This window comes from Emys orbicularis, chromosome 16 (genome assembly GCF_028017835.1).
Source record: "Emys orbicularis isolate rEmyOrb1 chromosome 16, rEmyOrb1.hap1, whole genome shotgun sequence".
In the NCBI taxonomy this organism is placed as follows: Eukaryota; Metazoa; Chordata; order Testudines; family Emydidae; genus Emys; species Emys orbicularis.
The window spans coordinates 14,444,824-14,472,745 of NC_088698.1; the positions used below are offsets into that span (position 1 = coordinate 14,444,824).

At 51.2% G+C, this 27,922-nt stretch overlaps 2 protein-coding genes across 2 annotated transcripts in view; both read left to right on the plus strand.

Moving 5' to 3' along the window:
• Positions 1–27,872, plus strand: LOC135890520 (uncharacterized). The gene is made up of 9 exons (XM_065417941.1): positions 1–87; positions 215–562; positions 4,036–4,362; positions 8,555–8,683; positions 8,828–9,154; positions 13,515–13,568; positions 13,696–14,022; positions 22,425–22,478; positions 27,276–27,872. Exons 1-9 carry the CDS (start codon positions 42–44, stop codon positions 27,596–27,598), a joined length of 1,935 nt encoding a protein of 644 aa, XP_065274013.1. The 5' UTR covers positions 1–41; the 3' UTR covers positions 27,599–27,872.
• The window catches only part of LOC135890334 (immunoglobulin lambda-1 light chain-like), a 43,751-nt gene that overhangs the window by 4,613 nt on the left and 11,216 nt on the right, over positions 1–27,922 (plus strand). The window lies entirely within an intron of this gene.

The following is a 27,922-nucleotide window of genomic DNA, read 5'->3' on the forward strand; positions in this document are numbered from 1 at the left end:
CTCTCGCTGGGTTTCTCCCAAGGGTCTGAAATCTCCTCACCATGCTCTGGGTTCCCCTCATTGTCCTACTGGGGACGTGGTGCACAGGTGAGAACAGGGAGAGCAGGTTAAATACACAATAAAGTTACTGCTGAAGCCAATTGCACAAACCATGTTACTAGCAGCTGGGGATAGACAGGGAGGGTTTGACAGGTTTCTACCATATTTCTTCCAGGTTCCAGTTCGCAGACTGTGCTGACTCAGCCACCCTCAGTGTCAGTGTCCCCAGGAAACACCGTGAAACTCTCCTGCACCATGAGCAGTGGGACCAGCATCAGTGGCTATGGTGTGTATTGGTACCAGCAGAAACCTGGGAATTCTCCACGATACCTGCTATATTACTATTCGGATTCCAGCAAGCACCAGGGCTCTGGGGTCCCTGCTCGCTTCTCTGGTTCCAAAGACACGTCCAGTAACACCGGCTATCTGACCATCTCTGGGGCCCTGGCAGAGGATGAGGCTGATTATTACTGTGCTGTGGAGCACAGCGGTGCTCTTCACAGTGACACAGTCAGATGGGGAAGTGAGACAAAAACCTCCCCTCCCCCAGCCTGGGCCTTGTGGTGGGGGGGGGGGGGGGGGGGAAGGAGGGAAAGACCCACACAGGCTCACACAGGCTGCAGTGTTTGGTCTCTGCCTATAACACATCACACAACAGTTGTTCTGCGCAGTGAAGTCCATTTCCTCACTCAGGTGATGCACAGCACTCTCGTGATTCCTCCTCATGTTTCCTCTGCAGGGGGTCGGGTGGAACATCTCTGCCCTTCTCCCTCCTCCTACTCCCTCTTTTCCTGGGGGGGAGGGGAGGAGAACTCTTCCCAGCTCCCTCCAGGCACTGTGTGAATTACCCTTCCCTGTCTCCCTCCTCCATCTCCTGGTGCAGGACGGGAACTCTCTGCTCAGACTGGCTAAGGGTCATCACCCCGCCCGGCATGAGCAGGGGGAGATACAGCTCCAGTTACACCCTCAGGAGACATCCCTACTCAGGGCCCTAGAGATCTTGCCAAGAGAATATAAGAACGGCCACACTGGGTCAGAGCACAGGTCCATCTAGCCCAGGATCCTGTCTCCCTACAGTGACCAATGCCAGGTGCCCCAGAGGCAATGAATAGAACAGGTAATTCATCAAGTGATCCATTTCCTGTCTCCCATTCTCCACTTCTAGCAAACAGAGGCTAGGGAGACCAGCACACTGTATAGTCGGGATTATGTTTTCCAATGTGCATTACTTTGCATTTATCAACATTGAATTTCATCTGCGATTTTGTTGCCCAGTCACCCAGTTTTGTGAGATCCCTTTGTAACTGTTCGCAATCTGCTTTGGACTAAATTATCTTGAGTAATTTTGTATCATATGCAAACTTTGACACCTCGCTGCTTACCCCTTTTCCAGTTCAATTATGAATATGTTGAACACTGGTCCTACCCAGATCCTTATGGACTCCGTTATTTGCCTCGCTCCACTCTGAAAACGGACCATTTTCTCCTACTCTTTCTTTCCTATCTTTTAAGCAGTTACTGATCCATGCAAGGACCTTCCCTCTTATCCCATGACTTACTTTGCTTAAGAGCCTTTGGGGTGAGACCTTATCAAAGGCTTTCAGAAAGTCCAAGTACATTATATCCACTGGATCACCCTTGTCCACGAGCTTGTTGACACTCTCAGAGAATTGTAATAGATTGGTGAATTCTAAGAGCTCTGCCCTTCCCCCTCCACATTCTCTCTCTTTACTTGGGGAAGAGGGGACGACAACTTGTCCCAGCTCACTCCATGGACCATGTGAACTGCTCAGTCCAGTCTCTCTCCTCCATTTCCTTGCGCAGGACAGGAACTCTCTACCGACTAAGGGTCTCCAGCCCCTGCAGCCTCAGGGTGGGCAGAGGAAGCTGCCACTCTGGTTACACCCTCCTGAGACATCGCTATTCAGGGCCCCAGAGATCTTGCCAAGGGCCTGCCTCCAAGAGGGGGAAGGGAGATCCTGAGATTTTAAATGTAAGACACGCCCCATGTGTCGGGTGATAGAGCAGGGCTGTTTGCTTAAATATTCACAGGGAAGCATCAGCCTACCCAGGAATGACATTCTGACTGATGTACGTGGGAATGACAGAAATTCCACTCAGAACGTACCTGGTAGGGCTGCTAACACTCCAGGATTGTCCTGGAGTCTCCAGGAACTAAAGATTAATCTTTAATAAAGACTATATCATGTGATGAAACCTCCAGGAATACGGCCAACCAAAATTGGCAACCCTAAAATTCACAGTGGACATCACTGACCGACCCTCCACTGGAGAACTGGCCAACCCGGCCCCAGCATCCACTACCGTTCACACCGGGTGCCACTGGGGTCAGAACAGAATATTAGTGTAACGGGAAGAGGCAAGAATAGCAAACCAGCTAGGAGGAGGTGACTTCCCTAGCTTGAGTCGCATTAATCTTAATCTAGGCAGGTGCAACTTCTGAAATCCCTGGGTAATCCCTTCCAAAGATGTGACTAGGCTGATGGCGTGATCCGTGCAGCCAGCACAGAGAAGAACACCCTGAAAAGGAACAACATGAGTGCTGGAAACAACTGTACAATGATGTTCCCTGCAGCTGTAAGAGACAGTGAGTAGGGGCCGCTTTGTGATGAGCTCAGCGTGGAGGGTCTCTAGCTTTTGTGAAACCCCGGTCAGTATAATCTTAGTAACAGCAGCACTGACCATCAGGGGGTGCTCTTCACCCTCGCAGTACTGGAGCTCAGAGTGTGTACTAGGGCAGTGTAACGCGAGTCAGGCTACACACTGCTGGGCTATAGAGATCTCTGGGCTTTGGGGCTCTTTATTCCCCAACAGCGCTCACATGATCTGGACAAGGGACCCTAGAGAACACTGTTTGGATTCCAACTTCCCAGCCGCCCCCTCTCTGCTCCCTGGTCTCTTGGGCAGAGGTTCTCTGACTGGCAGTCTTGCTTGGGGTGCTGGAAGGGTCACCAAAACCCAGTGGCTGCTATAACCCAGAGGGGGCAAGCGTTCCCCTCACCCTGCCCACACTGGCCTGCTGCAGGGAAGTACCACTAAAAGGGGAGCAGTCAGGAGCCAGCTGCCTTGATCCCCATGGCCCCCCATTGTTCACAGTGGTCATTAGTTGGTTCCTCGCTGTCTTGCAGTGGGGCTCCCCTCCAGGAGTGTGCAGAGCAGAAGGGTCTCAGCCCCACCCTTCCCAGCAGTGTCTCACCTAGCAGCATGCTCCAATAGCCCCCCAGCAGCACCATCCTGGTCAGTCCCAGCCCCAATCAAGCACAACTCCAGAGCCCAGGCAGCAGCCACTCACTCCACAAGCCATCAGTCTGCAGCAGCCACATCTCCCAGTGACACCTAAACAGCCAGCAGCCGTCCCATCGGACACAGCCCCAAACCAGCCAGGGTTTCTTGCAGCCACAAATATTGTGGGTCAGGGTCATGGCAAGAAACCCAGCTAAGTTTGCAATGCCGAGTGGGGAATGTTTGAGTCAGAATCCGTGTTCCAGGGGGAGTGCTCTGAACGGTAACGGTCTGAGCAGACACAGCACTTCTGGAGCCCCTCACCCCCAAGATGAGCTTCATTTTTCCTTGCAACCAGAAAACAAAATAATTCTTGGGTCTGTCTCTAGCTGTCTCTGAGAGGAGGGAGGTGCCAGACGCAGCCAATGAGCAGGGAGCTGATTTGCATGAAGGGGCCGTTCTCCAGCTCTGGGGGTTTAAGAGAGAATCGGAGGGTCCCAGCCACAGACCCGTTTGCCTCAGGAAGCCGAGCTCGTCTGGATTCCCACCATGGCCTGGGCCCCTCTGCTCCTCACGCTGCTCACTTACTGCTCAGGTGCGGCGAGTGGGAAGGGGGTGGGGGAAGGCTTATCTCAGTCTTTCAATCAAAGGGGGTCTTTGATTTTAGAGCCATTTCTCCCATTGCCCCCAGGCTGCTGGCCGAGAGCTTTAATCATCCTGATTTTATCCCCATGTTTTCTCCTCCTGTCTCAGGTTCACTTGCCCAGTACGTGCTGACCCAGCCACCGGCAGTGTCTGTGTCTCTAGGGCAAAATGCTCAGCTCACCTGCACAGGAGAAAAGATTGACAAACGGTATGTGAGCTGGTACCAGCAGAAACCTGGCCGTGCCCCCGTACTCGTTATATACAAGGATAGTGAGAGACCCTCTGGAATCCCTGAGCGATTCTCTGGGACGAGTTCCGGTAACACGGCCACGTTAACCATCACTGGAGTCCAGGCGCAGGACGAGGCTGATTATTACTGTCAGAGGTGGGACAGTGACAGCAGCTCTTCTCACAGTGACACAGTCAGACGGGGAAGTGAGACACAAACCTCTGTTGTCTAAGGGGCACATTTATTCTCATTCTTTCTGCGACAGCGTGAGGGGCCATTTCCGAGCTGGGGATGGAGGCTTCGTATTTCATCTGCCCACAAACCCTTCTCGGCAGCCTGGGCGCACAGTATGTCTCCTTAGTAACCCCTGGGAGCAATCTCACCTCCCTGCATGGGGGAGAATCCTGGCCCCATTGAAGTCACTGGCAAAATTCCCATGACTTCAGTGGGGCCAAGATTTCACCCAGAGGCTTGCAAAGCAAAAGGCTGATGCAGGGAGCAATGGGGTCTCCTCCTCATTCTTCTTACAGGGACAAACAAGAATTAGAGCTACCCCTGGCTCTGTTACAGCTCTGAACTTTGCTATCTCTTCTGTTGTCCCACAGAATGAGGACGCCCCTCACCCGGTAACAGTCCTAGGCTGGACACTGATCTCCAAGTTGATGGCGACGCGTGATCAAACTGGATGACACAGAGAAGCAGATCAGCCTGCGAAGGAACAGCCTGTGTGCTGCAATGACTGTGTAGTGATGCTGCTCCACAGCCATGCAGAGGAACAGGATCCTGGCGTGTGTGACATTGACCACTAGGGGGAGCTGATCATCCACAAGCTGTAGAAGGGTGCGGAATGGTTTTACTCCTGGCTGTGTTAGACCCAACCCCAGAAACCTCCCCCAGCTGCAGCAAGCTCAGCATCCTCCCCGGCTTCCTGCCCCCATCGCTCCTCAGCTGCAGGGGGAGGGGTCACTGTACGGGGAGCTGCTCCCCTATCCACCCAACCCCCACGCATCTGGACCTCCCATACCCAGACACACCTGCCAAGCCTCACCCCATGCACCCAAAACTCACCCAGCACTCCATACCCAAACCCCACCCCACTGAACCTCAACTCCTGCATCTGAAGCCACCCTGCACCCAGACCACCCCCACTGAGCTCCCTGCACTCAAACCCCCACGCTGATGAGCCCCACCCCCGCATCCCCTGAGCCCCCATATCCAGACCCCCCACACCACTAACCCCCAACTATTGCACCCAGACTCCCCTGCTGAGACCCCACACCCAGACCCTCCACTGATCCCCAACCACCTTCACCTGGAAGCCCCTGCAGAGTCCCATTGCCCTTGCACCTGGAACACCCCCCCCCCCAACGAGCCCCTGTGCATCCAGATCCCCCCACAATCTGCCTGCACCCAGATTGTCCCACACAGAATCCTCTCACCCGACGCCTGGATCCCCCCACACTGAGCCCCTTCATACCTGGATCCTGCCTGGTTGAGCCTGCCTGACCCATACCTGGTGCATCTGGCACAGAGGGAAAGGGCCTCATGGTGTTTCTGGGCCAGTGGCTGTTCGAATTTAGGAGAGTATGCCGACACACTCACTCTCCCCCAACACACATTGTCTCTTTCTCTCTCTCTCTCCCTCTCACACACACATACACACACACACGCTTCCTGTCACACACTCCCCCTTCCCAACCCCACACCTGCACAGGAGAAGAGATTGACAAACAGGATGTGAGCTGGTACCAGCAGAAACCTGTCTGCGCCCCCCGCCCCCACTTGTTATATATAAGGATAGTGAGAGACCCTCCGGAATCTCTGAGCGATTCTGTCTTTTGGGGCCCTGGCTGATGCCATCTCAGCATAGCTCTGCTGGGGTGCTGGCCACACACGGAGTCCTGTGCTGGGGTGGGTAAGGGCTGAATCACTCCTCCCCTGACACAGGCTCCACCACTATGCAGACAGACCTCCGTGCTCCTGTGAGTTGAGAGGCCCATTCTGCTCCCAGTGGAGCGTTGGAAAGTCCCCCAGCAGACAGTTTTTGTGTGGGCTCCTGCCCCAGCCAGCAGGGATTGCTACTGAGACACCAAGGGGGGCCTGAGGAAAGGGGAGGGGACACACCCCTGCCTCTCAGGAGGTGTCCAGGTTCCTCAGCAGCCCATCAGTTGCTCTACTTCTGAATCAAATCCTCGGGGGAGTGGGGTAAATGCCCAGGGCATCGAAAGACAGAGACGCTCTTCCAGGATATTGTTATTACATCTGAACTCTGTGGAGATTTACGGTTCCTCGGCGCTCTCGGTGTAAGGACTCTAAGGTGGTGACGGTCAATTTCTACTCTGTCCGGCAACGTTCAAAAGCGCAGGGTAAAACGCTGTGTAGGAGCCCGGGATGGTTCTGCCTCCCTGACCCTTCCCCCGGGGATGGGTGTGTCTGAATAACTGACTGATCCCTGCCTGACGTGACTAAGCCGAGGGCCGGATCAGCTGGTTAGTGTGGAGAAGAACATCCTTAAAGGAAGGGGGTGAATGCTGGAAGGGACTGGCTAGCGATGTTACCTACAGCCCTGGAGAGTCAGGGACGGGATCATGACAAGTGCAACACTGGCCACTAGGGGGCAATATTAATCTGTGGGAGCCGACCCCACTGCAGGGAGTGGCTGTGAGTGCTGGTGTGCACCAGCCCTGGGTGTTGGGTGAGGTGCGTGTGCCACACGCTCAGAGTCAGGAGCTGTCAGCGCCCAACACCAGACCCCTCCGACTCGAGCCCACAAACACTCACACTCTGCTGAATAACAAAGGACGCTGTGCAAGGGCTGCCAGGAATAAACGGGGCCATCACACCTAGCACGATGGCTTAATGGTACAAAGAAAAGATGAACCAGCAGCTCCTCCCTCATTCCCGTGGGGCGGCCGGGCCAGACCTGAGCAGGGCTGTGACCCGCTCACTAGGGGCCAGGTTGCAGTTCCCAGAGTGAGGAGCCAGGCCCAGCCAGCCCCGTGGAATAGGGAGTTTGTGCGTCAAATCGGGACAGTCCTGCAAACCATGGGATTGATGTAAGGTCTGCAAATATCAACTGCCCTCATCCAGCCCCCACTCCGTAACCAGCCCCAACACCAGTCCCCATCCAACAGCCCCAAAAACCCTGAAAAGGAACAACTGTACACCGGTGTTCCCTGCAGCTGTGAGACAGTCGGTAGGGGCCAGCGTTCCCATGAGCTCAGCATGTAGGGCCTGAGTGCTTGTGAAACGCGGGAAGGACTGATCATAGTAATAGCAACACTGACCACTGGGGGGGCTCATCATCTACCCAGTCCTGGAGCTGGGAGTCTGGATTAGAGCAGCAGTGCACAGGGGTCAGGCTACAAACTGCTGGGATAGAGACATCTCTGGGCTTGGGGCTTTTCATACCCCAACAACTTTCCCCTTTCTAATGTCACCCTGGAGGACACTGTGCTTTAGATTCTCACTCCCCAGCCACCCCACTCCCCTCTCTGCTCCCAGCGCCCTGGAGCAGGGGGCTCAGACTGGCAGTCTCGTTTGGAATGGCTGGAGGGTCATGACAAGATCACCAAAACCCAGTGGCTGCTCTAACCCGGGAGGGGGAAGCTAAGGGGAGAGAAGCAGAAATTCTCTCCCTCTTCTGCTGCCACATTCCCATCCCGCTGCCCAAACCAGGTCCTTCTGCAGGGAAAGCCACTAAAACGCATCAGGAGCCAGCGGCCTCGCTCACCATGGGCCCCATTGCTCACAGTATCCTTAGCTGGTTCCTCACCATCTTTCAGTGAATTTCCCTTGAGCAGTGTGCAGCGCAGAAGGGTTTTAGCCCCCTCCCCCATCCCTTTCCAGGGGTACATCCATCAGCAGCATCTTCCTATAGCACCATAACCACCCAGCCGCACGTCCACCACCCAGCGGCAGCCATATTGTCCACTCCCAAACCCCATGCCTACACCCCCCCCCCCCCAGGCAACAGCTGCTAACCCCAGAAGCCATCAGTCCACAACAGCCACACCGCTCAGAGACACCTGCACATTCTGCACCGCCAACAAGTCCCAGCAGCCACCCCACCAAGGACACACAGCCCCAAACCAGCCAGGGTTTCTTGCAGCCATAAACATTGTGGGTGAGGGTCGTGACAAGAAACCCAGCTAGCTTTGCAATGCCAAGCAGACAACGTGGGAGACTCCTCGCTCCAGAGGGAGTGCTCTGAACGGTAACAGTCTGAGCAGATACAGCACATCGGAGCCCCTCACCCCCAAGATGAGCTTCATTTTTCCTTGCAAATGGAAAACAAAATAATTCTTGGGTCTGTCAGTAGCTGTCTCTGAGGGGAGGGAAGTGCCAGCAGCAGCCAGTGAGCAGGGAGCAGATTTGCATGAAGGGGCCGTTCTCCAGCGCTGGGGGTTTATGAGAGAATCGGAGGGTCCCAGCCACAGACCCGTTTGCCTCAGGGAGCCGAGCTCGTCTGGATTCCCACCATGGCCTGGGCCCCTCTGCTCCTCACGCTGCTCACTTACTGCTCAGGTGCGGGGGGGGGAGGCTTATCTCAGTCTTTCAATCAAAGGGGACTTTGATTTTAGAGCCATTTCTCCCACTGGTTCCCCAGGCTGCTGGCCCAGAGCTTTAATCATCCTGATTTTATCCCCATGTTTTCTCCTCCTCTTGCAGGTTCTCTCGCCCAGTACGTGCTGACCCAACCGCCCTCAGTGTCTGTGTCTCTAGGGCAAAATGCTCAACTCACCTGCACAGGAAACAACATTGGGGATAAGTATGTGAGCTGGTACCAGCAGAAACCTGGCAGCGCCCCCATACTCGTTATATATAAGGATAGTGAAAGACCCTCCGGAATCCCTGAGCGATTCTCTGGTGCCAACTCCGGTAACACGGCCACGTTAACCATCACTAGAGTCCAGGCACAGGACGAGGCTGATTATTACTGTCAGGTGTGGGACGATGACAGTAGCACTGCTCACAGTGACACAGCCAGATGGGGAAGTGAGACACAAACCTCTCATCATCAAAGGGGAACGTTTACTAGCATTCGTCCTGTGACAGCCAGAGGGGCCATTTCAGAGGTGGGGAAGCAGGTATCATATTTAATCTGCCCAGAAATCCTTCCAGGCAGAGCCTGGGACCACACTGCATCTCCCTAATAACGCTTGGAACAATCTCACCCAATGCACAGAGCTCTAAAGGACAATTCGGAGAGCGATGGGATCTCGTCCCCATTCCTGTTAAAGGGACAAACTGGGCTTACAGTCTGTGACAAGTGCAGAGTCAGTCTGGTAACGGAAGAACCAGAAGGTAACTGGGATATATTTAGAGAATACGAGGATGGATGTGCAGGGTTGGGGTGAATTCACAAGTACTGGCTGCAATTCATGCACCTAGTAAAGTTCCAGTGAAGTGAAAAATCTGCACCATATGGAACAGTTGCAAGTAATAACAAGAGTTACAAGAACTTACAAAATGGGTCAATTCTATAGTAAGTGTAGCCAAATCAGGTTGAGATGAAATAAGAATGTGCTTTGATCTGAGAGATCTGAATAAAGCAATACAAAGAACACTTTCAATTGCCTGCAGTGGAAGAAATTACCAGCAAGTTAGCAAAAACTGCCATTTCCCCTGATTTGGACCCCAGGAGTAGATCTTGGCAAGTACAGCTGGATGACAAAAGTTCTAGACTGTGTACGTTCAGCGCAGCATTTGGCAGGTGCAGGTTCACCAGACTTCCTGTGGGGGAATCTGTTCAGCTCTTGAAGGGTACCAAATAGTGATCCACCACACATTTGAAGGTCTGGAAGGTGTTGAATATTATACGGATGACATACCGGGTAGGGAAATACCAGATGGGAATATGATGAAAGGCTCAAGGGAGTGCTAGACACCTGTCATGAAAGGACCCTGTGACTGAACTAGATCTGAGAGATGAAATATTTGGGGCATAATTTGCCAAATGAAGGTCTAAAACCTGACAACTCAAAAATGGCTGCAATTACTGAAATGGCCACACTGACCTGCAAGGCTGAATTGCCAAGATTTCTTGGAACGGTTACTTACCTTGGGAAATGTATTCTGAACATGTCAACGGGAGCTACTCCTTTAAGGCAACTGTTGGGAAAGACGTCATGTCTGCTGGGATGCCAGTACATGGAGGTGGCACATGAACACATGAAAGAATTGCTTATAAGGACACCGGTGCTGAAGTACTTACTGTCACAGAACCAGTTGCTCTGCCGGTGGATGCAAGCTCTCCCAATTAGGGGTTGTATTGCTGCAAAACAGGGCTCCTTTTGCTTGTGTCTTTAAAGCTCTAAACTTCCACACCACAGAACAATGCCCAGAAGGAAAAGAAATGTTGGAAACAGTATTTGGCTGTACTTGATTTCATCCGTTTACCTACGGGGGGGAAAAGTAGCTGTGAAAACATACTTTGAGGCCATTTTCAGAAAACCTCTGTAGTGCTCCACCAAGGTTTCCTAGATGGTTGTTAACACTCCCGAAACATTAGCTGGAAGTGAGACACAGAACAGTGAAAGAATTAGCAGACATGTTTCATGGTGAAGGAGTAAGTTCAGAGGAAGCTGGTGTTGCAATACATCTTATGATGCTTATTTTTCTATTTCAGAACAGAAATTGAAGGAATTCCAAGGAGCTACTGCAAATGATGTTGTCCTGCAAACCTTAAAACAAACTATTTTGCAAGGATGGCTGGATAAGAGACCGGACGTACCAGAGGATATCTGTGCTCATTCCTTATATAATGAGGAACTAAGTGTGCAAGATGGATTTGTCTTTAAGAGTGATGGAATCATAGTACTGGCAAATCTCAGAAAAGAGAGCTTGGCTATTATTCAAGACAGTCATCTGGGAGCAGAGCTATGTAAAAGGAGAGCTCAAGATGCCATCTATTGGCCAACCATGTGCTGTCAAATTGAGGACATGGTACAGTCTTTGCAACCCATGTCAAACTTTCAGAAACAAAAATCGAAAGCAACCAGTGCTACCACATGAGGCCAAAAACAGATCTTAGCAGAAACTTGGCATGGACCTGTTGAGTTTCAAGGTGCAGATTATCTTATTCTGGCTGATTAATATTCAAATACTTAGAAGTCTGCTTGCTTCAGGACACCACAAGTGCATCTGTCATCAGTCATTGCAAGTCTATATTTGCAAGGCATGGCATGCCTGAAGAACTCATTTCTGACAACGGACCACAGTTTTGTGCCAGAGACTTAAAAACTTTTGCAAAGCAATGGGACTTGATTCACAAAACTTGAAGTCCATTGTTCCCACAATCAAATAGAATGACCGAGAGCAGTTGCAACTGAAAAAAGGATTCTTAAAAACTCTAGCCTGGTTAACACAGATCCCTATCTTAGCCTGCTGGACTATTGGAATACACCGATAGGAGGTATGAGATCACCTGCTCAACTCCTTATGAGAAGACGTCTAAGGACCAATTACTGACTATGTCAACGTTGGTACAACCTAAGCTGATACAAGGAGACATACAAACTAGCCTAAAATTGAGACAAGCAAAGCAGAAATATTTCTTTGACAAAGTGCAAAGCCTTTATCAGTCTCTACTGACCCCCCACCTGGTAAGGCAACTCGCATCTTTTCATGTACTATGTATAAATATACCTGCTACTGTATTTTCCACTCCATGCATCTGATGAAGTGGGTTCTAGCCCATGAAAGCTTGTGCCCGAATAAATTTGTTAGTCTCTAAGGTCCGACAAGGACTCCTTGTTGTTTTTGCTGATACAGACTAACACGGCTACCCCTCTGAAACCAGTTAATTAAAGTGTTTACTGTTACGTAAAGTCTCCCGGATCTTCTCTTATGTTATAATAGCTGGTTGGCAAGAGCTATCACACCTTGCACTGGAGAAAGTCACTTGGGTCCTGGAGCCAACAGCAAGAGCTCACTTTTCCCACTCTCCATCCCCAGGGGCATCTGGGATTCGTGGGCATCTGTCTCCTGAATGCAGTAGAACTCTTTGAGCCCTCCCAGCCTCCTGAGAGCCCGCGCTACAGCCCCAGTGCGAGCAGGGCCTGAGGCTTGTGAAAAAGGCACCAACGGGCAAGAGAGACAATCTCTGAACAACAGGACTGTTAAGGAGCTGATTCCTGAGATGAAACGTGTAGGAGCAGGAGGGCTCTGACTGCACAGAGCTGCGCCAAACTCTCAGAGCGATGAGAGCGAGGGTGAAAGTTAGTTAGCACAGCCCTGACTTTGTGGCACGGGAGACAGTACAAATGCACTGGGCTGGGTTAGATTAGAGATGTCAACAGAACCCCCCCCCCCTTTGCTTTTCTCTTGGGGCCCTGTCTGTGGTTTTATCGGCAAGACTGCCAGTAAAGATGCCACCCACACGCCCAGCTGCTTAATATTTCCAATAACTGGGCTGTGTTTGTCACCTGAAATTAAGAGTTAGCCCTTGAATGGCACCCCAAAGGCACGAACAAGAACTGATGAATTCTCCCCATGGCTCTGAGAGGTAAATAACTGAGTGTTAAAGTCCCCACTTCTCAAATGGGAAAACAGAGACCTCATTGGCCAAACCCACCCTGCTCTAGAACCCTGTAACTCGGCGCAGTTACATCAGAGATACACACGGCCCAGGGAGATCATATGACGTGCCCAAGGCTGCGCAGTCAGTGCAGGAGCTGGGACTAGAGCGATGGAGTTCCCGGCTCCCAGTCCTGTCCCCACAGCACTAGCTCTCACTCCCTATTTTATTCCTTCCCCTGGGCAGGGTAAGTGCTGCTGAAGGTGGATACCTGCCCGTCTCCCTGGTCTGGATGTGCTGGGAACGAGGCTCTGAGACTGACAAACATTTACTGTAACTTCCTCAGCCCTCTTCAGCCATGGACCTGAGGGCTCTCCACACACCCCACAGCAGCTAGAGACCACTGCAGGCTCTACCTGCCTGCCCAGGCCCTCAGAGAACCACAGAGCAGAACCAAACGGTGGACACAGACCGGGAGCAGGCCTAGGGGACCACTCAGGCAATAGTGAGTTATGCATCACTGGAGCTGGAAAAATGTTTCTGACAAATAATTTATTCAGCTAAAGATGCAGTTTCGGTCGACCCAAAACTGATCACAGATTAGACACGAATAGTCAAATCTCATCTGGGATGTGGAAGCTTTATCTTATAGGGCTGTAGCTTGTCCCTCCTCCCACACAGCCCCCTCCCTGTGATCGTCAGGGCCAATCAGATGAGAGCAGATGAATATAAAGGAGGAACTTAACTGCTCCTCCCCCAGGAGGGTCAATATAAGGAGCAGACACTGTCAGGCATTGTCAGCAGCTCTCGCTGGGTTTCTCCCAAGGGTCTGAAATCTCCTCACCATGCTCTGGGTTCCCCTCATTGTCCTACTGGGGACGTGGTGCACAGGTGAGAACAGGGAGAGCAGGTTAAATACACAATAAAGTTACTGCTGAAGCCAATTGCACAAACCATGTTACTAGCGGCTGGGGATGGACAGGGAGGGTTTGACAGGTTTCTACCATATTTCTTCCAGGTTCCAGCTCGCAGCCTGTGGTGACTCAGCCGCCCTCAGTGTCAGTGTCCACAGGAAACACCGTGAAACTCTCCTGCACCATGAGCAGTGGTACCAGCATCGGTGGCTATTATGTGAACTGGTACCAACAGAAACCTGGGAATTCTCCACGATACCTGCTGAGATACAAGTCAGATTCTGACAAGGGCCAGGGCTCTGGGGTCCCTGCTCGCTTCTCTGGTTCCAAAGACACATCCAGTAACACCGGCTATTTGACCATTTCTGGGGCACGGGTGGACGATGAGGCTGATTATTACTGTGCTGTGGAGCACAGTGATGCTCTTCACAGTGACACAGTCAGATGGGGAAGTAAGACAAAAACTTCCCCTCCCCCAGCCTGGGCTGTGTGGGGGACAGAACCGCACAGGCTGCAGTGTTTGGTCTCTGCCTATAACACATCACACAACAGTTGTTCTTCGCAGTGAAGTCCATTTCCTCACTCAGGAGATGCACAGCGCTCCCCTGATTCCTCCTCATGTTCCCTCTGCAGGGGGTCGGGTGGAACATCTCTGCCCTTCTCCCTCCTCCTCCTCTCTCTTTTCGTGGGGAGGCGAACTCTTCCCAGCTCCCTCCATGCACTATGTGAATGGCCCTTCCCCGTCTCCCTCCTCCATCTCCTGGTGCAGGACGGGAACTCTCTGCTCAGACTGGCTAAGGGTCATCGCCCCCTCCAGCATGAGCAGGGGAAGCTCCAGCTCCAGTTACACCCTCAGGAGACATCCCTACTCAGGGCCCTAGAGATCTTGCCAAGAGAATATAAGAACAGTCATACTGGGTCAGATCAAAGGTCCATCTAGCCCAGGATCCTGTCTCCCTACAGTGACCAATGCCAGGTGCCCCAGAGGGAATGAACAGAACAGGGAATCATCAAGTGATCCATCCCCTGTTGCCCAATCCCCGCTTCTAGCAAAAAGAGGCTAGAGACACCAGGACACTAGCGCCTGCAGCAAAGAGAGATCCTGAGATTTCCAGTGTAAAACAAGCCCATGGACCGGGTGACAGAGCAGGGCTGTTTGTTTAAATATTCACAGGGAAGCATCAGACTACCCAGGAATGACATTTGGACTAGTGTATATGTGAATAAACAAGTTGCACTTGGAATATACCTGGACTCCACCTCCCTGGAGGAACTGACCCGAACGGCCTTGTGACGAAGTGGGGGATTTTTTTATTTTTTCGTGGTTTTCCAATGGTTTGCATGCAGAGGGAGTGGGACTCAGTGTCCCTGGGTGTTACTGGTTTAACAAGGTGAGGGGAGAGGGAGTTTGTTGTTGCAGAGGACCAGAGAGGGAACTTGGGACCCCAGCTGATGGCCTGGAGGACGGATACCCCAGCAACTGGTGACCTGATGGAGACCCAGCTCAGGAGTCGCAGCCGGTTCTGGCCAGTGGGAGGACAATGGGCTGCGAAGAGAGGACCCCATGACCTAACCAGCCTGTTCCAGCCAGAAGGGGCCAGAGGACAGGAGGCCGAGGCGACCCTGTTTACATGGAGAGAAGACAAGGGACAGAAGCGGGGCCGGTAATATCAGATGCCCAGCTGGGAAGCAGGGGGGCTCGGGGCTGGAGAGTGGGAGCAGGCAGAGCCCACCTGGATGCAGGGAGAGACTTGGATGTGCTGTGCTGAGGGAGGCCAGACCTGAGGGTCAGAGAGTTTCCTGTGCTGTGTTCAATGCTCAATAAACCCTCCTGTTTTACGCTGGCTGAGAGTCACTCCGGTCTAGAGAACAGGGTTGCATCAACCCCTTCGGGGGGAGGGGGGGAGGCCCCGGGGGGTCCAGAGCGAGTGAACTCCCTGAGGGGGCCCACGGCGAGAGACAGACGTGCTAAGGCTCAGAGAGGTGCAGCTCCAGGAGGTGGAGGGGCCTGACCCTGAGAGAGAGTGGACCCCCGAGAAAGGCTGTCTCACTGAAAGGGACACACACCCCCGGACCGCACGGGGCCAAGAGTGGGCACGATCTGTGAGTCCGTGACAGGCCTTAACAACTGCCACCGCTCAGCAAAGGGGTGACGCTGGTGTCAGAAAAGGGCCGTTGAGGTCACTAAAAGGAGGAATGATATAGAGACGTACTGGGAGAGGGTTGCTGCTCTATCTTATCCTTGTGAGATTGCCCCAATACCTGGGCAATCTCTTCCAAAGCTGTGACCAGGCCAATGACTTGAGGAGTCGGTCTCTGCACTCAGAGAGCCAGGGAGGAGCTGTGAGGTGCCCGGGTAGGAACCGGGCTCTTTCATCAGTGATCAGCAGGCAGAACCTGCTCCGTTGGGCAGCTAGCCCTTGGAAACAGTCTCTGCCTTTGCCAGGAGCCACAAGACCTGTTGGTGCACGTTGACCTCTGCTGGCCTGGCTTTGCCTGCCCCAGCCCCAGCTTGTCTGACACTACAGTCTGTGAGGTGAGTGTTGGAGTCACATCAGCTCCGATCTCTGTGGCTCTGCTGCCATCTTCAGGCTCATCCCAAGCAGGAAGCGTCTCCAGCTGTAAGGGTCTGGTTGAAATAGACATGGGAATCTTCGTGTGGCATTGCTGCAAAATGACACTAGATGGGGATGTGCACCAGGGAACAAGGTTAGTGCAGGGCTGGGGGGCATGGGTGGAGTTGCACATTCCCTCGGATACCCAGGAGTCATAATCTGGCTAAGATGTTCAAAAAGGACACGGCTCTGGGGAGCCTCTGTTTCTATTTGCCCAACTAAAGACACGGGAAAGGGGCCTGATTTTCACAGGACAGGTGCTTGGCCCCCTTTGGATACCCCCAAATCACTGGTCACCTTTGAAAATCTTGGCCAATCTGTTTTCTTTTCCTCTCAGTTGAGTTCCTGTTAGAGAGGCCTGAACCCAAGCCCTGGATCTAAGCAGAAGCAAACTGTGTGTGTGAAAAAGAAGATGGCCGGGAGGGTGGGGCGGGGGAGAGAGGTAACTGCATGGGGAGTAGAGGGATCCAGATCTGAATTTCCCAGCACTGTCAGGGAGTTAGCAGAGGGAGGCTCATTGCTTAGCTCTGGGAATTGGGCCTTGCCTGTTATCTCAACTGTGCTGCGACTGATTATTTGTCAGCGTCTGACATTTGCCCAATATTAATTTGCTTGCTGCGTTTCAGGGCTTGGGTCCATCTCTTGTTCCTGTCTTTGGCTAGTTTAATCATTTCCCTTTGCATGGACTCAGTCTTATGCATAACTTGATGGGAGATGGCAGCTTGCTACAAAACGTTTACCTGACCTGAATTATTTAGAGTACACGGCTCAGTGTCCCTGTCTGAAATGGGGGCATTATGAGCTGCTAAAACTGCACTCATTAAGCAGCAATGAAGTTGAGTAACCGATAATATTCACATCCCTAAGAGACTCAGGTACATGCTGGGACAAACGACTGACCTGGAGGAGCTGCTCGTGACCAGCTGCACAGAGACGGCACAGTTAATACTAGGCAAGGCTGCTCAAGCGGCGCACGGTAATCAGCCCCACCTTGCCATGCAAGGCTGCCCAAGCGCACCGGGGCAAAACCAACAGTCTCTTGCCTTAAGAAAGCCCTCTCTGATCCCGGAGGATTCCCAAAGCCCCTCTCAAAATGATATACAAAGATCACCCATCACTGATCTGCAGCCACCTCTGGGGTGAAGGGAGACAGCTGATGTACAGCCAACAACGCCACTACACACTAGTTTGGGGCAGGCAGCGCAGAATAATAATACGGCCGATCCAATGAGAAATGGAGGTAGGCAGAATGTAACTAGCTTTGTTACAACAGGCCAGGTCACTGGGGTTAACACCTGCAAAAGTGCTGTGGAGTCTCAGTGAACCCAAATGGCCAGGAGCTCCTTAGACGGCTGCAAAATGCTTCCAAAGTTGTATTATTATTTATTACAGGAGCTCAATTTCACGTCTCCTCTAAGAGATGTTTCTGCCAGAAATCGTGTCCCCTCACGCCATGCTGGGACACCGGCTTCCGTTCTGCCTCAGCACCTACCCCGCCTACAACACCCAACTTCCTGCAGCCCCCGAGGTGTTTCTGGAGGTCTCCGCGTCCAGCTCAAGCAGTTGCAGTGGGAGAGGCCTGACACGGTCCCAGCACGAGGCGCTCTGGCAGGCTGGGCTGCCCAGCCACCCCACGCAAGGCTGCGCAACTACTCACTGCGGCCATGGCTGATCCCTCAGCTGATGAGCCATCAGAGCTCGATTGGTCTCCGCTCCATGTGACCAGGGCCTGGCCATTGTGAAGCGATACGTGTCAATACCCCTGACTGCACAACGTGAATGACCAATCACCCAGTAGAGCTGAAAGCTTGGCTCTGACGCGGACTGTGCTAATAGCAGGGTGAAAGGACACCCTGGCAAAGGACAACAAGCCCTGAGCCCCATGGAAGTTTCATTCGATCCTCCAAACAGGGGCTAGGTGTTGGGATGCTGCCCAGGCCCTGGCCTTTGGGAGAACTGGGCAGGCTGGGCGAGGCAGGGACCTGTAGCCAGAACAACTGAAAACAGAGCTGGTGATAATGGGAGTCTGATTAGCTTCAACTGGCTACCAGATGCCCTGAGCCACAGACAAGGTGGGGTGGGGAATGCCGATGCTTGGGGGGGCTACTGCCTGTGAAAGCCGGGCTGGTGCTCTCTGCTTTGGTTCGATTCTTTGCCAAGTCTCTGACCCTTACCTGTCTGATAAGCCAGGAAGGAGTAAAGCAAAGGGGGTGGGATTGTCTATGAGACACCTCGCCCCCCCTTCCACTCCCCCCCCCACCCCCACACAGAGGTTTGGGTTTTGTTGGTGTCTGAGTTTTTCTCAGGCTAAATGAACCCGGTTGACCAGTCTGAATCCAGTGCAAAGCAGCCCCAAGCATTGCGTGCGTGCTGGCTGGGCTGGCTCCCACGTTCAGCTGCAGCACGGCACGCTAGGTAAGCAGGGAATACGTTCTCTGGCCCAGTCGCTCCCCACCAGCCGGAACGAGCCGCTCCTGGCAGTAGTGAAAGGAATTAACGGGGCTCTTCACCTGGTTCTGGTTTAATGCAAACTGGCGAGACAGTTGCTCTTACACATGAGGGATTGACAGCCCTGGCTAGACCCAGCCAGAGCACCGGCCACTTCTCCAGGCAGCTCCACCCAAGGCATCCTAGTCCTGACCCCCAGCACCATGGTTATTCCACTCCGAGCTCTCCGAGTGGGGAGACTGCCCATGAGATCAGGGGCAAGGCAGAGACCAACTCAGCCTCATTCCTGCCATAAAAAGGCTTTGAACCCAGATCCCCAGAGGCGAACGGTTACCAACTGAAGAACGGGAGACTTGCTTTCCTGAGAGCCTGGCTCTTGCATGATGCGTCTTGCGCATGCAGGGAACTATAAACAGAGTGATTGCCACTTGCGCTGAGAGGCATCTACGTTCCCCAGAAACTACTCTGATTTCCTTTCAGGGATTAGCAGAAAAAGGAAGTGGTTTCCAGGAGCCAGACCGTTACACACCATGTGCCAGATGTGTGTGCAATCGCAGGACAGTTGGCAACGCAAGGCTGCTCAACCCCACCGTGTGTTTCCCCCATGACTAGAGTGTTTCAGTGCATCAATGGAAAAAAAGAAGCATGAAATCATGTAACCACAAGTCAACTTGTAACCACAGGAGCTGACCGCAGAGGGCACATACTGATTACACATGGTAACTGCCCTGCCACATTACATCACACAGCAGGTTTTCATCGGCTAAGTGTTTTGGTACCAACTGGCACTTCCCAGCCTATGGGTTAATTTCAGGTATACAAAACTGCCACTCAGGGTCAAGCAACCGGCTGTGAAACAGGTAAATTTCATGAGTCCATCTGCCATCATCAACTGATCCAGGGGGATTTTGTTCTGATAGGCCAGGTGCATTTTCTTACCATTAGCACATCCAATGGTTCTCAGCTCTGGCTGCTCCGGACAAGGGACAGCAGAGAGGCGGCAGCCACTTTGACTGAAATAAAACCGTGAGTGTGACCCCCCCCCTCCCCCCGCTCCCCAGGAAGCTATGAAAAACTGGAGCCTTTCGCCGCTTCGAATGGCTTTCTAGGGTCTCCCCATTGGTTTGCCCCTTCGGAGCAGTAATAGAATGATCAGGATGGGGAATGTTACATGAGTGCCCTCATCTTTTCAGCTGAACACCAGGTATTTCCCCAGCACCAACTAGCTGTGCAGGTATCTGCTATCCTCCCCCCGCCCCAGGAACACGAAATCAGGTGTCTGAATATTTTGACGTTAACTTTAAAATCCTTCCATTTAAAATAGCACCCGCCAGCTGTGTGTGTGGGGGGGGGGGGGTTGCTCTGTCCGGACTGAACACCCTGCGCAGTATGGGATTGGGGACTTTCAAAGGGGATGTTATTGAAGAAAGGCTTTAAAGAGCAACAGGAAGCCCTAGTAACTTGGGAATCTGGGGTTGACGGAGCAGGCTTGAATTTCAGTTTAAACCTGTCCCCGGGGACTTGCTATTGCAGATGTCTTCAGGCATCAGCAGTCACTGCCCAAGCTGACTCTGTCTGAGTCAGCCCTTCCTGTTCCGCTCCTGGCCCTTGGCTCCTGGCCCCTCCCCTCCAAGCTTGCATCGCCAGCTGTACCTACCACCCGATGTTCCTCTCGGTCTCTGGCCTGTACTGCGCACACCGAGCTCAGCTTGTCAGGCGTAACTGGCTGAGAATCCAGGGGTTAAGAAGCAACGTTTCAGTTCCCAGTGAGGTGACAGAGCCAGAGCTGTGGGCTTCCCGAAGACGCCAGTAGAGCAGGAGACTCTGTCCGTGGCTGAGATGGTGCCTGTCCATCCCCTCCAGGGCAGATAAGGGAAGGACTTATCTTGCTACTGCAGTGACTGTAGGAGCAGCATCTGTTGGGACAATTTTGCTTTGTACCTTGGACATACAGAAAGACGGACCTCTGTGGCTTTCTTGGGGCCCAGGAGCTTGCACAGAAGATGCTTATGGTAGACATCAGTAGTGTGAACATCCAGAGGGCCGTACTCTGTGAGGGGCAGCCAGACCCTCCCATACCCTAAGAGAGGCTACACGTCATGGCTCAAAACTTGGAAACGGCCTGTGGGTTCCCCCTGCTGCGGATCACTCCCTGGTTCCCAGCAAGGACCAAGCCCCAGGGCTAGGAGGGCCGTTTATAGCAAGAGTAACCCGTCCATTGCAACAAACACCAGGAGCCTTCCTACCTGCTACTTCACAGGGATGTCTCTGACTGGCCTTCTGGGGAAACCGATCCGCTCATACGTTCTAAAGACGTCTCCAGAGCTGCCTTCACTGGGGGCCCAATGGAGGAGGCTGCTGATACTTCAGTAGCAAGTGTCCTTTAGTCACTGCATTCTCCTTCCAGAACGGGATTCATTCACGGCATCGAGGTGGATTTCAGAGCAGAGAACCTCATTGTCCTGACCTTGTGTGTCAGTGGGACCCACTGGGAATCAAGCAACAGGCTCGCTGGAAATCTAGAAATACAGAACCAGGTAAACCAGGTTTAAAGTCATAATATCGCCTTTTTCTTGATTTTAATTCGTCTTGACCTAAACCAAAACAAGGCTGCACTGCGGCTGGCTCTGGGTTTCCACAGGACCTGGGCAAAGGGACCACTTCGCTCTAGACATCTGTCTGTGACCCTCTTGCCTCCCCGAGTATTTCAGATCACACATTGATTCAGACACTCAGCCTGAGAAGTAGGGGAGTCTGCAGCCATGGAGTGGGGGGAAGTGCCATGGTCTGTGGGGTGGTTCAAGCTGTCAGGGGAGATATGGATACAGGGGGGCCCATAAAGTGCTGGCTTTGTAAGGGGAGACTCTAGGAACTGTGGCCCTTTCCTAGAACTGGCCCGGTGCAGCATTCTAGAGATTGGGAATAATCATGTAGCCTCTTTTCCATTCCGTCTATCGACTCCAGTACGATGTATATTATTGATTCATACTCCAGTCCCCAGCCGTACATCCTACCACCTTATCCATTCTGTGGAGAACTTCATAACAGCGAGAGCCCCTCACACAGCCCCAGGCTCCCCTTCCTCCCAATCCCCTATTGCTTAGCTCGCCACGTCTTGTTCTGTGGTTCCCTGGAGGCCCCTGGACTCCAGGCCGAAAGCTCCTGTGCCAAACGGGCGGGCGGAAATTCTGTTCATGTCTGTGATCCGGTTTATTCTATGGGTTCCGTACACCGCTGCGCACCAGCACCGCTAATGTTACACTAACTGTGTTTACATATGTACACGGTGCACGGTGCCATGTAGCGGGGCACCGTAGAAAGGTCAAAAACACAGAAATGGAAACAAAGCTGGGCCCAATGACCCCATTCTGCCAAAATGAGGAGGAAAAAAGATCCAGAAAGGACGAGCTGGTGAAGAAGACAGGCCAAGTCGCTCAAAGACAAACAGACCTGAATAGAAAGGCCCTATGCTAGGACTCAAAGAGAATGAGAGTTCATTCTTTGGGATTAGCATCCGATTTAACTCCAGACCTTGACCAGAGGCACAGTGGCTTATCCCTTGGGAGAGAAGCTGATTCCACAATTACACTCCCCACTGAACTATTATCCATCTACCTGTATCACCCAAGTTTCTTCAGAGAAGAAATCTGGGTCCCTTCTCCCAAAGCTCAACATTCTGGCCGATCAACCACCCCATCTAATTCACCCCGCCGATGGGACGCCCGGGCCACAAAGCAGAAGCAAGCAGCTGCCGGGATATTTTTGCACAGCCGTGTGTCACTGTGCGTATATCTTCGGCGGCGGAACTCAGTTGACCGTCCTTGGTAAGTCACTCTAATATTCATTTACAATCGTTTCCCAGTTGTTGCGGGTTTTGAATTTTTTTCCTTTGTCTCCCCTTCTCAACTTCTCTGTCTATTCCGGGCTGGGTGCTCTTCTACTCTGTCCTAATCACCATGAAAATGTGTGCGTGGGCAGAGGGGGCTTGCTCTGTTGAATGACAAAACGCAGGTCCTGTGTTGTTACAGATTTTTCCACTTGTAAAATGTTTTTGTCCTTTCGTTACTGATGAGTCCCCATTGATCAAATCTTTGGTCACATAATGGGGTTTTGTTTTATTACAGGCGATAGTTGGGGGGGTGCCTCCTAATTTCAGAGCCCAGCCAAATTGTATTTTAATTGTTTATCTAACAAAACTTTCTATGTCAGTTTTCACTCTCTGATGGAAAGATACCCAGGTAAGGCTATGGTAACAAGGAGAAAATATTCAGGAGTTTGAGATATAAGGTTTTAGTTTCGTAGAAGACTGGTCAGTCCTGCAGCCAAAAAAAAGGGGGGGGGGGAAGGCTCTCCATTTCAGAAATGGTCCAAAAAGACAGCTGCTTTTTTTTTTTTTCTCATGTCTAATGCTTTTTCTGAGGTTATGCTGGAAAAGTTAGAAGGTTTTGGTGAGAGTTTTCAACTCAGAGTCAGAAAATGGGAGCGGTCAGTCAGCTGAGAGGGAGCTAGAAACTTCTCTTGAAAATATAGGTGGATGTTTTAGGTCAGTCCCGGGGGCAGAAGCAATTAAAAAGATACTTTGAATTCTCAGTTGCAATTAAAAGGGATACAGAGCAAATTCTGATGACTTCTTCTTGAAACATGAGACACCCTCTTTTGCAAATAGTCCGTTCGGTTTTAAGCATCTGGCTGGCTGCCTAGTCACTGTTGAATTGGAGCTTGCTGAGATTGAAAAGATCCAGAGGAGGATTTCTGCTTGTCATGCAGATACTTAGATATTACTGTGATGGGCGCTAGGAATACCCGCGGTAGCTGGATAGGCAACAAAGATGGTCTTAAATAGCGAGACTCACGTATGGATGAGGAACTGCTCCAAGTAGGACTCTGTAGCCTGGAACAGAGAGGTGCAAGAGAGGATTCAGTTGAAGTGTTTAAGATTATGAATGAATGATTGTGATTGTTAGCAAGCGAACACGGCTCACTCCTCCCTTCTCACTGCCCGTTGAGCCGAGGGGTCTGTAGATGGAAGGATTCGCTAAGTAAAAGGGTGTATCATCCCCGGGGGAGATGATAGAGTAAAACACTGTAGCTTGAGTTAACAAGAAGCTGGATACTTTTATGACCAGTTAACACCACTGTTCTGTGTCTTGCACATGCAAAGGCAGGGGAATTGATATCTTGTGCTTCGGGACATAGGATAGGACCATTGCGACAGGACAGAAGAGTGTCGCTGCCCAGCGTTGCACAGCTGCATTGAAACGGGCCAGATTATTAATTCACGGGGAACTGTGGTGGCACAGTGCCTCTGAGAATCAGATCAGTAGGAATTGCTGTACAGTGTCAGACCACGGAGCTGGCAATTGCCACACATGCTTAAGAGGAAAGTGAACAAATCTTATTACCTAATTTTCAGAGGTGCTGCGCGCCCGTAGCTCCCAATAGCAGTGCTGGGTGCTCAGCATCTCTGAAAATCAAGCCGTGTGTGCAGGTCTGAACAGTCAGAATATGCAGGACTAAGTCAAGGGATGATTTCCTTTGGGAGTTTATCCATAGATATTTATTCCTCTCTGCTAGCGAGAGGGAAACCAGCAGCAGACAGGGTCACACCAGCAATGTTAGAATTTTTTGATTTTTTTTTTTTTTTGGAGAAAGCTTCTCGTGAAACATCTAGGACAGTGGTTTTCAACCCTGGGGGGCCACGGACTATGGCTAAGGTTGCCAAAGGGGTCCGCACCTCCATTCAAAATCTTTTAAGGGTCCGCAAATGAAAAAAGGTTGAAAGCCACTGAACTAGGAGTTTTCGAGATTCTGATGGGACTAACATATTGTCATTTAAGAGAAAATGAACCCCGGTCTAGAAATGATGGGCCAAATTCTGCTCTCGTTACATTGGTGTAAATCTGGAGTAACTGGATTCACTTTGTCCTAGAAGATATTAAAATGATGGGTTCTCCTTCCAACAGCGTGTGTGTGTGTGTGTGTGTACATACACAAACATTTATATATATATATAAATTAGCCTCTCTCAATCAAAGCCGCGAATTTCCAATAGCTGAGAATCTGACCACAGCCTTTAACTCTCAGTGACTATCAATGACCACTGAATCCAGTGGGCCTCTGTGCTAGCACATGGGTCTCCTTGGGGGAACTCATGGCAGGATGAGGAAGTACGTCTCTGAAGGATCAGTTTCCCTTCAGGAGGAGGGAATCTCCCTACTTATTGGTTGCAGCATTAACTGCAACTTAGCCCCAGCAGGTGCTTGGGGCGGCCGCTCCAGAGAGGGGCAGCACGTCCAGCTGTTCGGCGGCAATTCGGCGGACGGTCCCTCACTCCTGCTCAGAGCGAAGGATCTCCCGCCAAATTGCCGCCGCAGATCGCGATCGCGACTTTGTTTGTTTGTTTGTTTTGTTTGGCTGCTTGGGGCAGCCAAAACCCTGGAGCCAGCCCTGCGTAGCACTGAACAATCAATGTAATACATTGATGAAACACGGGGAACTCTAGATTGCTTTCTGATGCTCTTGTTTGTTCTGCAATCAGTGTCAGGAATATTAGCAGCTCTGGCAGTTGTTAGCAAGGAGGTTTCTTTAAACATGAGCTGAAATTGGCTTCTGAAAATATTGGGCCATATTCTTCTCGGTTACTGTGAAGTGCATTGATTCCATGGGATTTACACAGCATAGATGAGAGGAGTGTTTGCCCTAGAGAATCTAGTTAACTATAGATATATCTTTGAATTGCCAAATGCTGTACAATTGAACGCAGGAGAGCGAGCCCTTCTGGCTCTCTCTTCAGATAAAATATTGCCCCACTCCTGCAATTGGATCCACACAGGCAGACTCACAGAGCATCTTTGAAGCCAATAGGAATCCAGCCCGGGCCAATGGTATGGATCTGATTGCAGGATCAAGACCTAAGAGGCTAAATTTCTCCAACTTGAACACACAGAAATAATCGGACGTAGCAATGCCCGGGTGTGACTGTGAACTCCGCAGTAACGGGGCTATGGGATTAAATGTTGGCTTGTGCCAGGTCAGGCTTCAGCTGAGCATTTCTCAGTAAAGGGCCATTCATTCCCACTAATGTGGTGTTCAGCTGTTATAGCCGTAGAGCCAGTGAGCTCGTAACAGACAAGATTATTAATGCTAGGATCGAAGGCCTAATTCCAGGCAAGCAGGATAGCTGCAGTGGGAGAACTGTGCCCACAGGAATTAGCAACGTAGGGTGCCGTGACAGATTCTGAACTTGCGGAAACTCTGATGCTGCCTATGGGCCATAATCTACCCTAAATCTTTGCACAAAGAATCTGATCCAGCAGAGCAGTTAAGCACATGCTTAACTTTAAGCTCATGAGTAGTCAGTCTATTGACTTCCAGGGGATGGCTGATACATTTAAAGTTAAGCATGCGTTTAAGTGCTCAACTGGATTAGGGCCCTTATTCTCATTTTCAGGGCCCTAATTTTGTTTTTGGTTTCTCTGATGCGATCAAATTGATGTCAGTGGTTTAACATTTCCCTCAGTACCTGCCTAAATGCGAGCTGAATTTGCCTACATGCAGCCCTAAAGTATTAAGAAAACAGTAAGGATAAAAACTTGAAAGACGCTCTGTGAGTTCTGTCATGTATGGAGTATCCTGCAGGAGGAGATACTGAAGGAGCACAAATTTCTATAGTACCAACCATTAAAAACCAACCAATTTAAATAGCTCTCAGGTTAGGCAGGATTCCAAATCAGAGCTAAACCTGGAGCCCTCCGAAACATCCACATTTCCTACAGCCAGCGGGTGTGGGCACAGGATGGCAAATGCTAGCTGGCAGTTTTAAAGATAGATGTGTGAGAGCCGGATGACAGCAGACCAGCTGTAGCAGGGCGCCATTTTGTGTATGAAAGCAACAGCTGCTTTCCATGTTCTGATGGCAGCTCGCAGCAGATCAAATGTGATTGACTCAAAGAATAAGCCAGCTACATTCCTCCGCCCTGAATTGCTGGGCAATCATGCAAATGCAGCGTCCGTGCCACATGGCTCCTTAGCTGGTGGGAGAGGGAACAAGTACAAGGAGAGATGCTAGGGAATGTTTAACACTGGAGATTATTATATTGCCAAATTCTGGTGCAGGATTTCTCTGCGAGGATGATCTGTATCCATAGAATAGTCCTTTCAGTGGAAAAACATTATCAGGGAAATACCTAGTAAGTCATTTGAAAAGAAGAGAGTCACTGCTGCAGTGTTGTGCTAGCACCGTGGTTTAGCTGAACTTAGCTTTTCCTGTTCTACTCCACTCTATCGTTGCCGGATAGAATCCAGGGATGTAGATGAGTTTTGATTTGATTTTTAATGGTAAGACTTTGTAGTTACAAAGCAGCATTGGTTTAGATTTCAGGCAGTTTCTCCCTCAGGCCCCACAGACTTTATTTAAAAAAATAAAACTTTATAGACCCGAAGAGCCAGATCCTCCGCTGGTGTCATGGAACTACATTGATTTATAGTAGGTGAGGATCTAGCTCAAAATATCTAGTACCTTGCATTCTGCACTGGCAGCGTCTGAATTTGATGTTCCACTGTGTATCTGAATTCTCTTTGGCTTTGTTCCTAATCTGACTCTGAATCACATTGTCTTGTAGGTCAGCCAAAGGCATCTCCTACCGTGCACCTCTTCCCTCCATCCTCGGAAGAGATAAGTACAAAGAGCAAAGCCACACTGGTGTGTCTGCTGGGCAGCTTTTACCCAGGGTCAGTCCAAGTCACCTGGCAAGCTGACGGCAAGCAGATCTCCACTGGAGTGGAGACGACCAAACCATCCAAACAGAGTGACAACAAGTACATGGCCAGCAGTTACCTGTCTCTGGCTGCATCAGATTGGAAGACCCATGAGACCTACACCTGTCGGGTGACACACGATGGGAAGAACATTGAGAAGTCTTTGGAGCGCTCACAGTGTTCTTAACCCTCTGACCCTCAGATGGCTCAGCTGGTCCTTGTGTCTATCAGTAGAGTTTTCCCCAAAAGAGCCTGGATCAGTCTGTAGCATCACCTTAATGCTGATCTCCAGCAGCTCTGCTTCCTGTTTGATGTGGGGGATCTTTGACGATCCCTTTGATATCTGCTTTTATTCCCATGTTCCCACTGCTCTCACCCCCTGCATTCCCTGGAAACGTCCTTCCTGCTTTAGTCTCTGATGCAGCCTTGTTATGATATTAATAAAACCAGAAACATTCAGCTATCGCTGTCTGTGAAGAGTTAAAATTATTGCCTCTTTCAAATGTTTTCA

Coding starts and splice junctions, on each gene's coding strand:
- LOC135890520 (XM_065417941.1), top strand. CDS start 42: ATGCTCTGGGTTCCCCTCATTGTCCTACTGGGGACGTGGTGCACAG. Junction 88..214: donor ACTGGGGACGTGGTGCACAG/GTGAGAACAGGG, acceptor TATTTCTTCCAG/GTTCCAGTTCGCAGACTGTG. Junction 8,684..8,827: donor GCTGCTCACTTACTGCTCAG/GTGCGGGGGGGG, acceptor CTCCTCTTGCAG/GTTCTCTCGCCCAGTACGTG.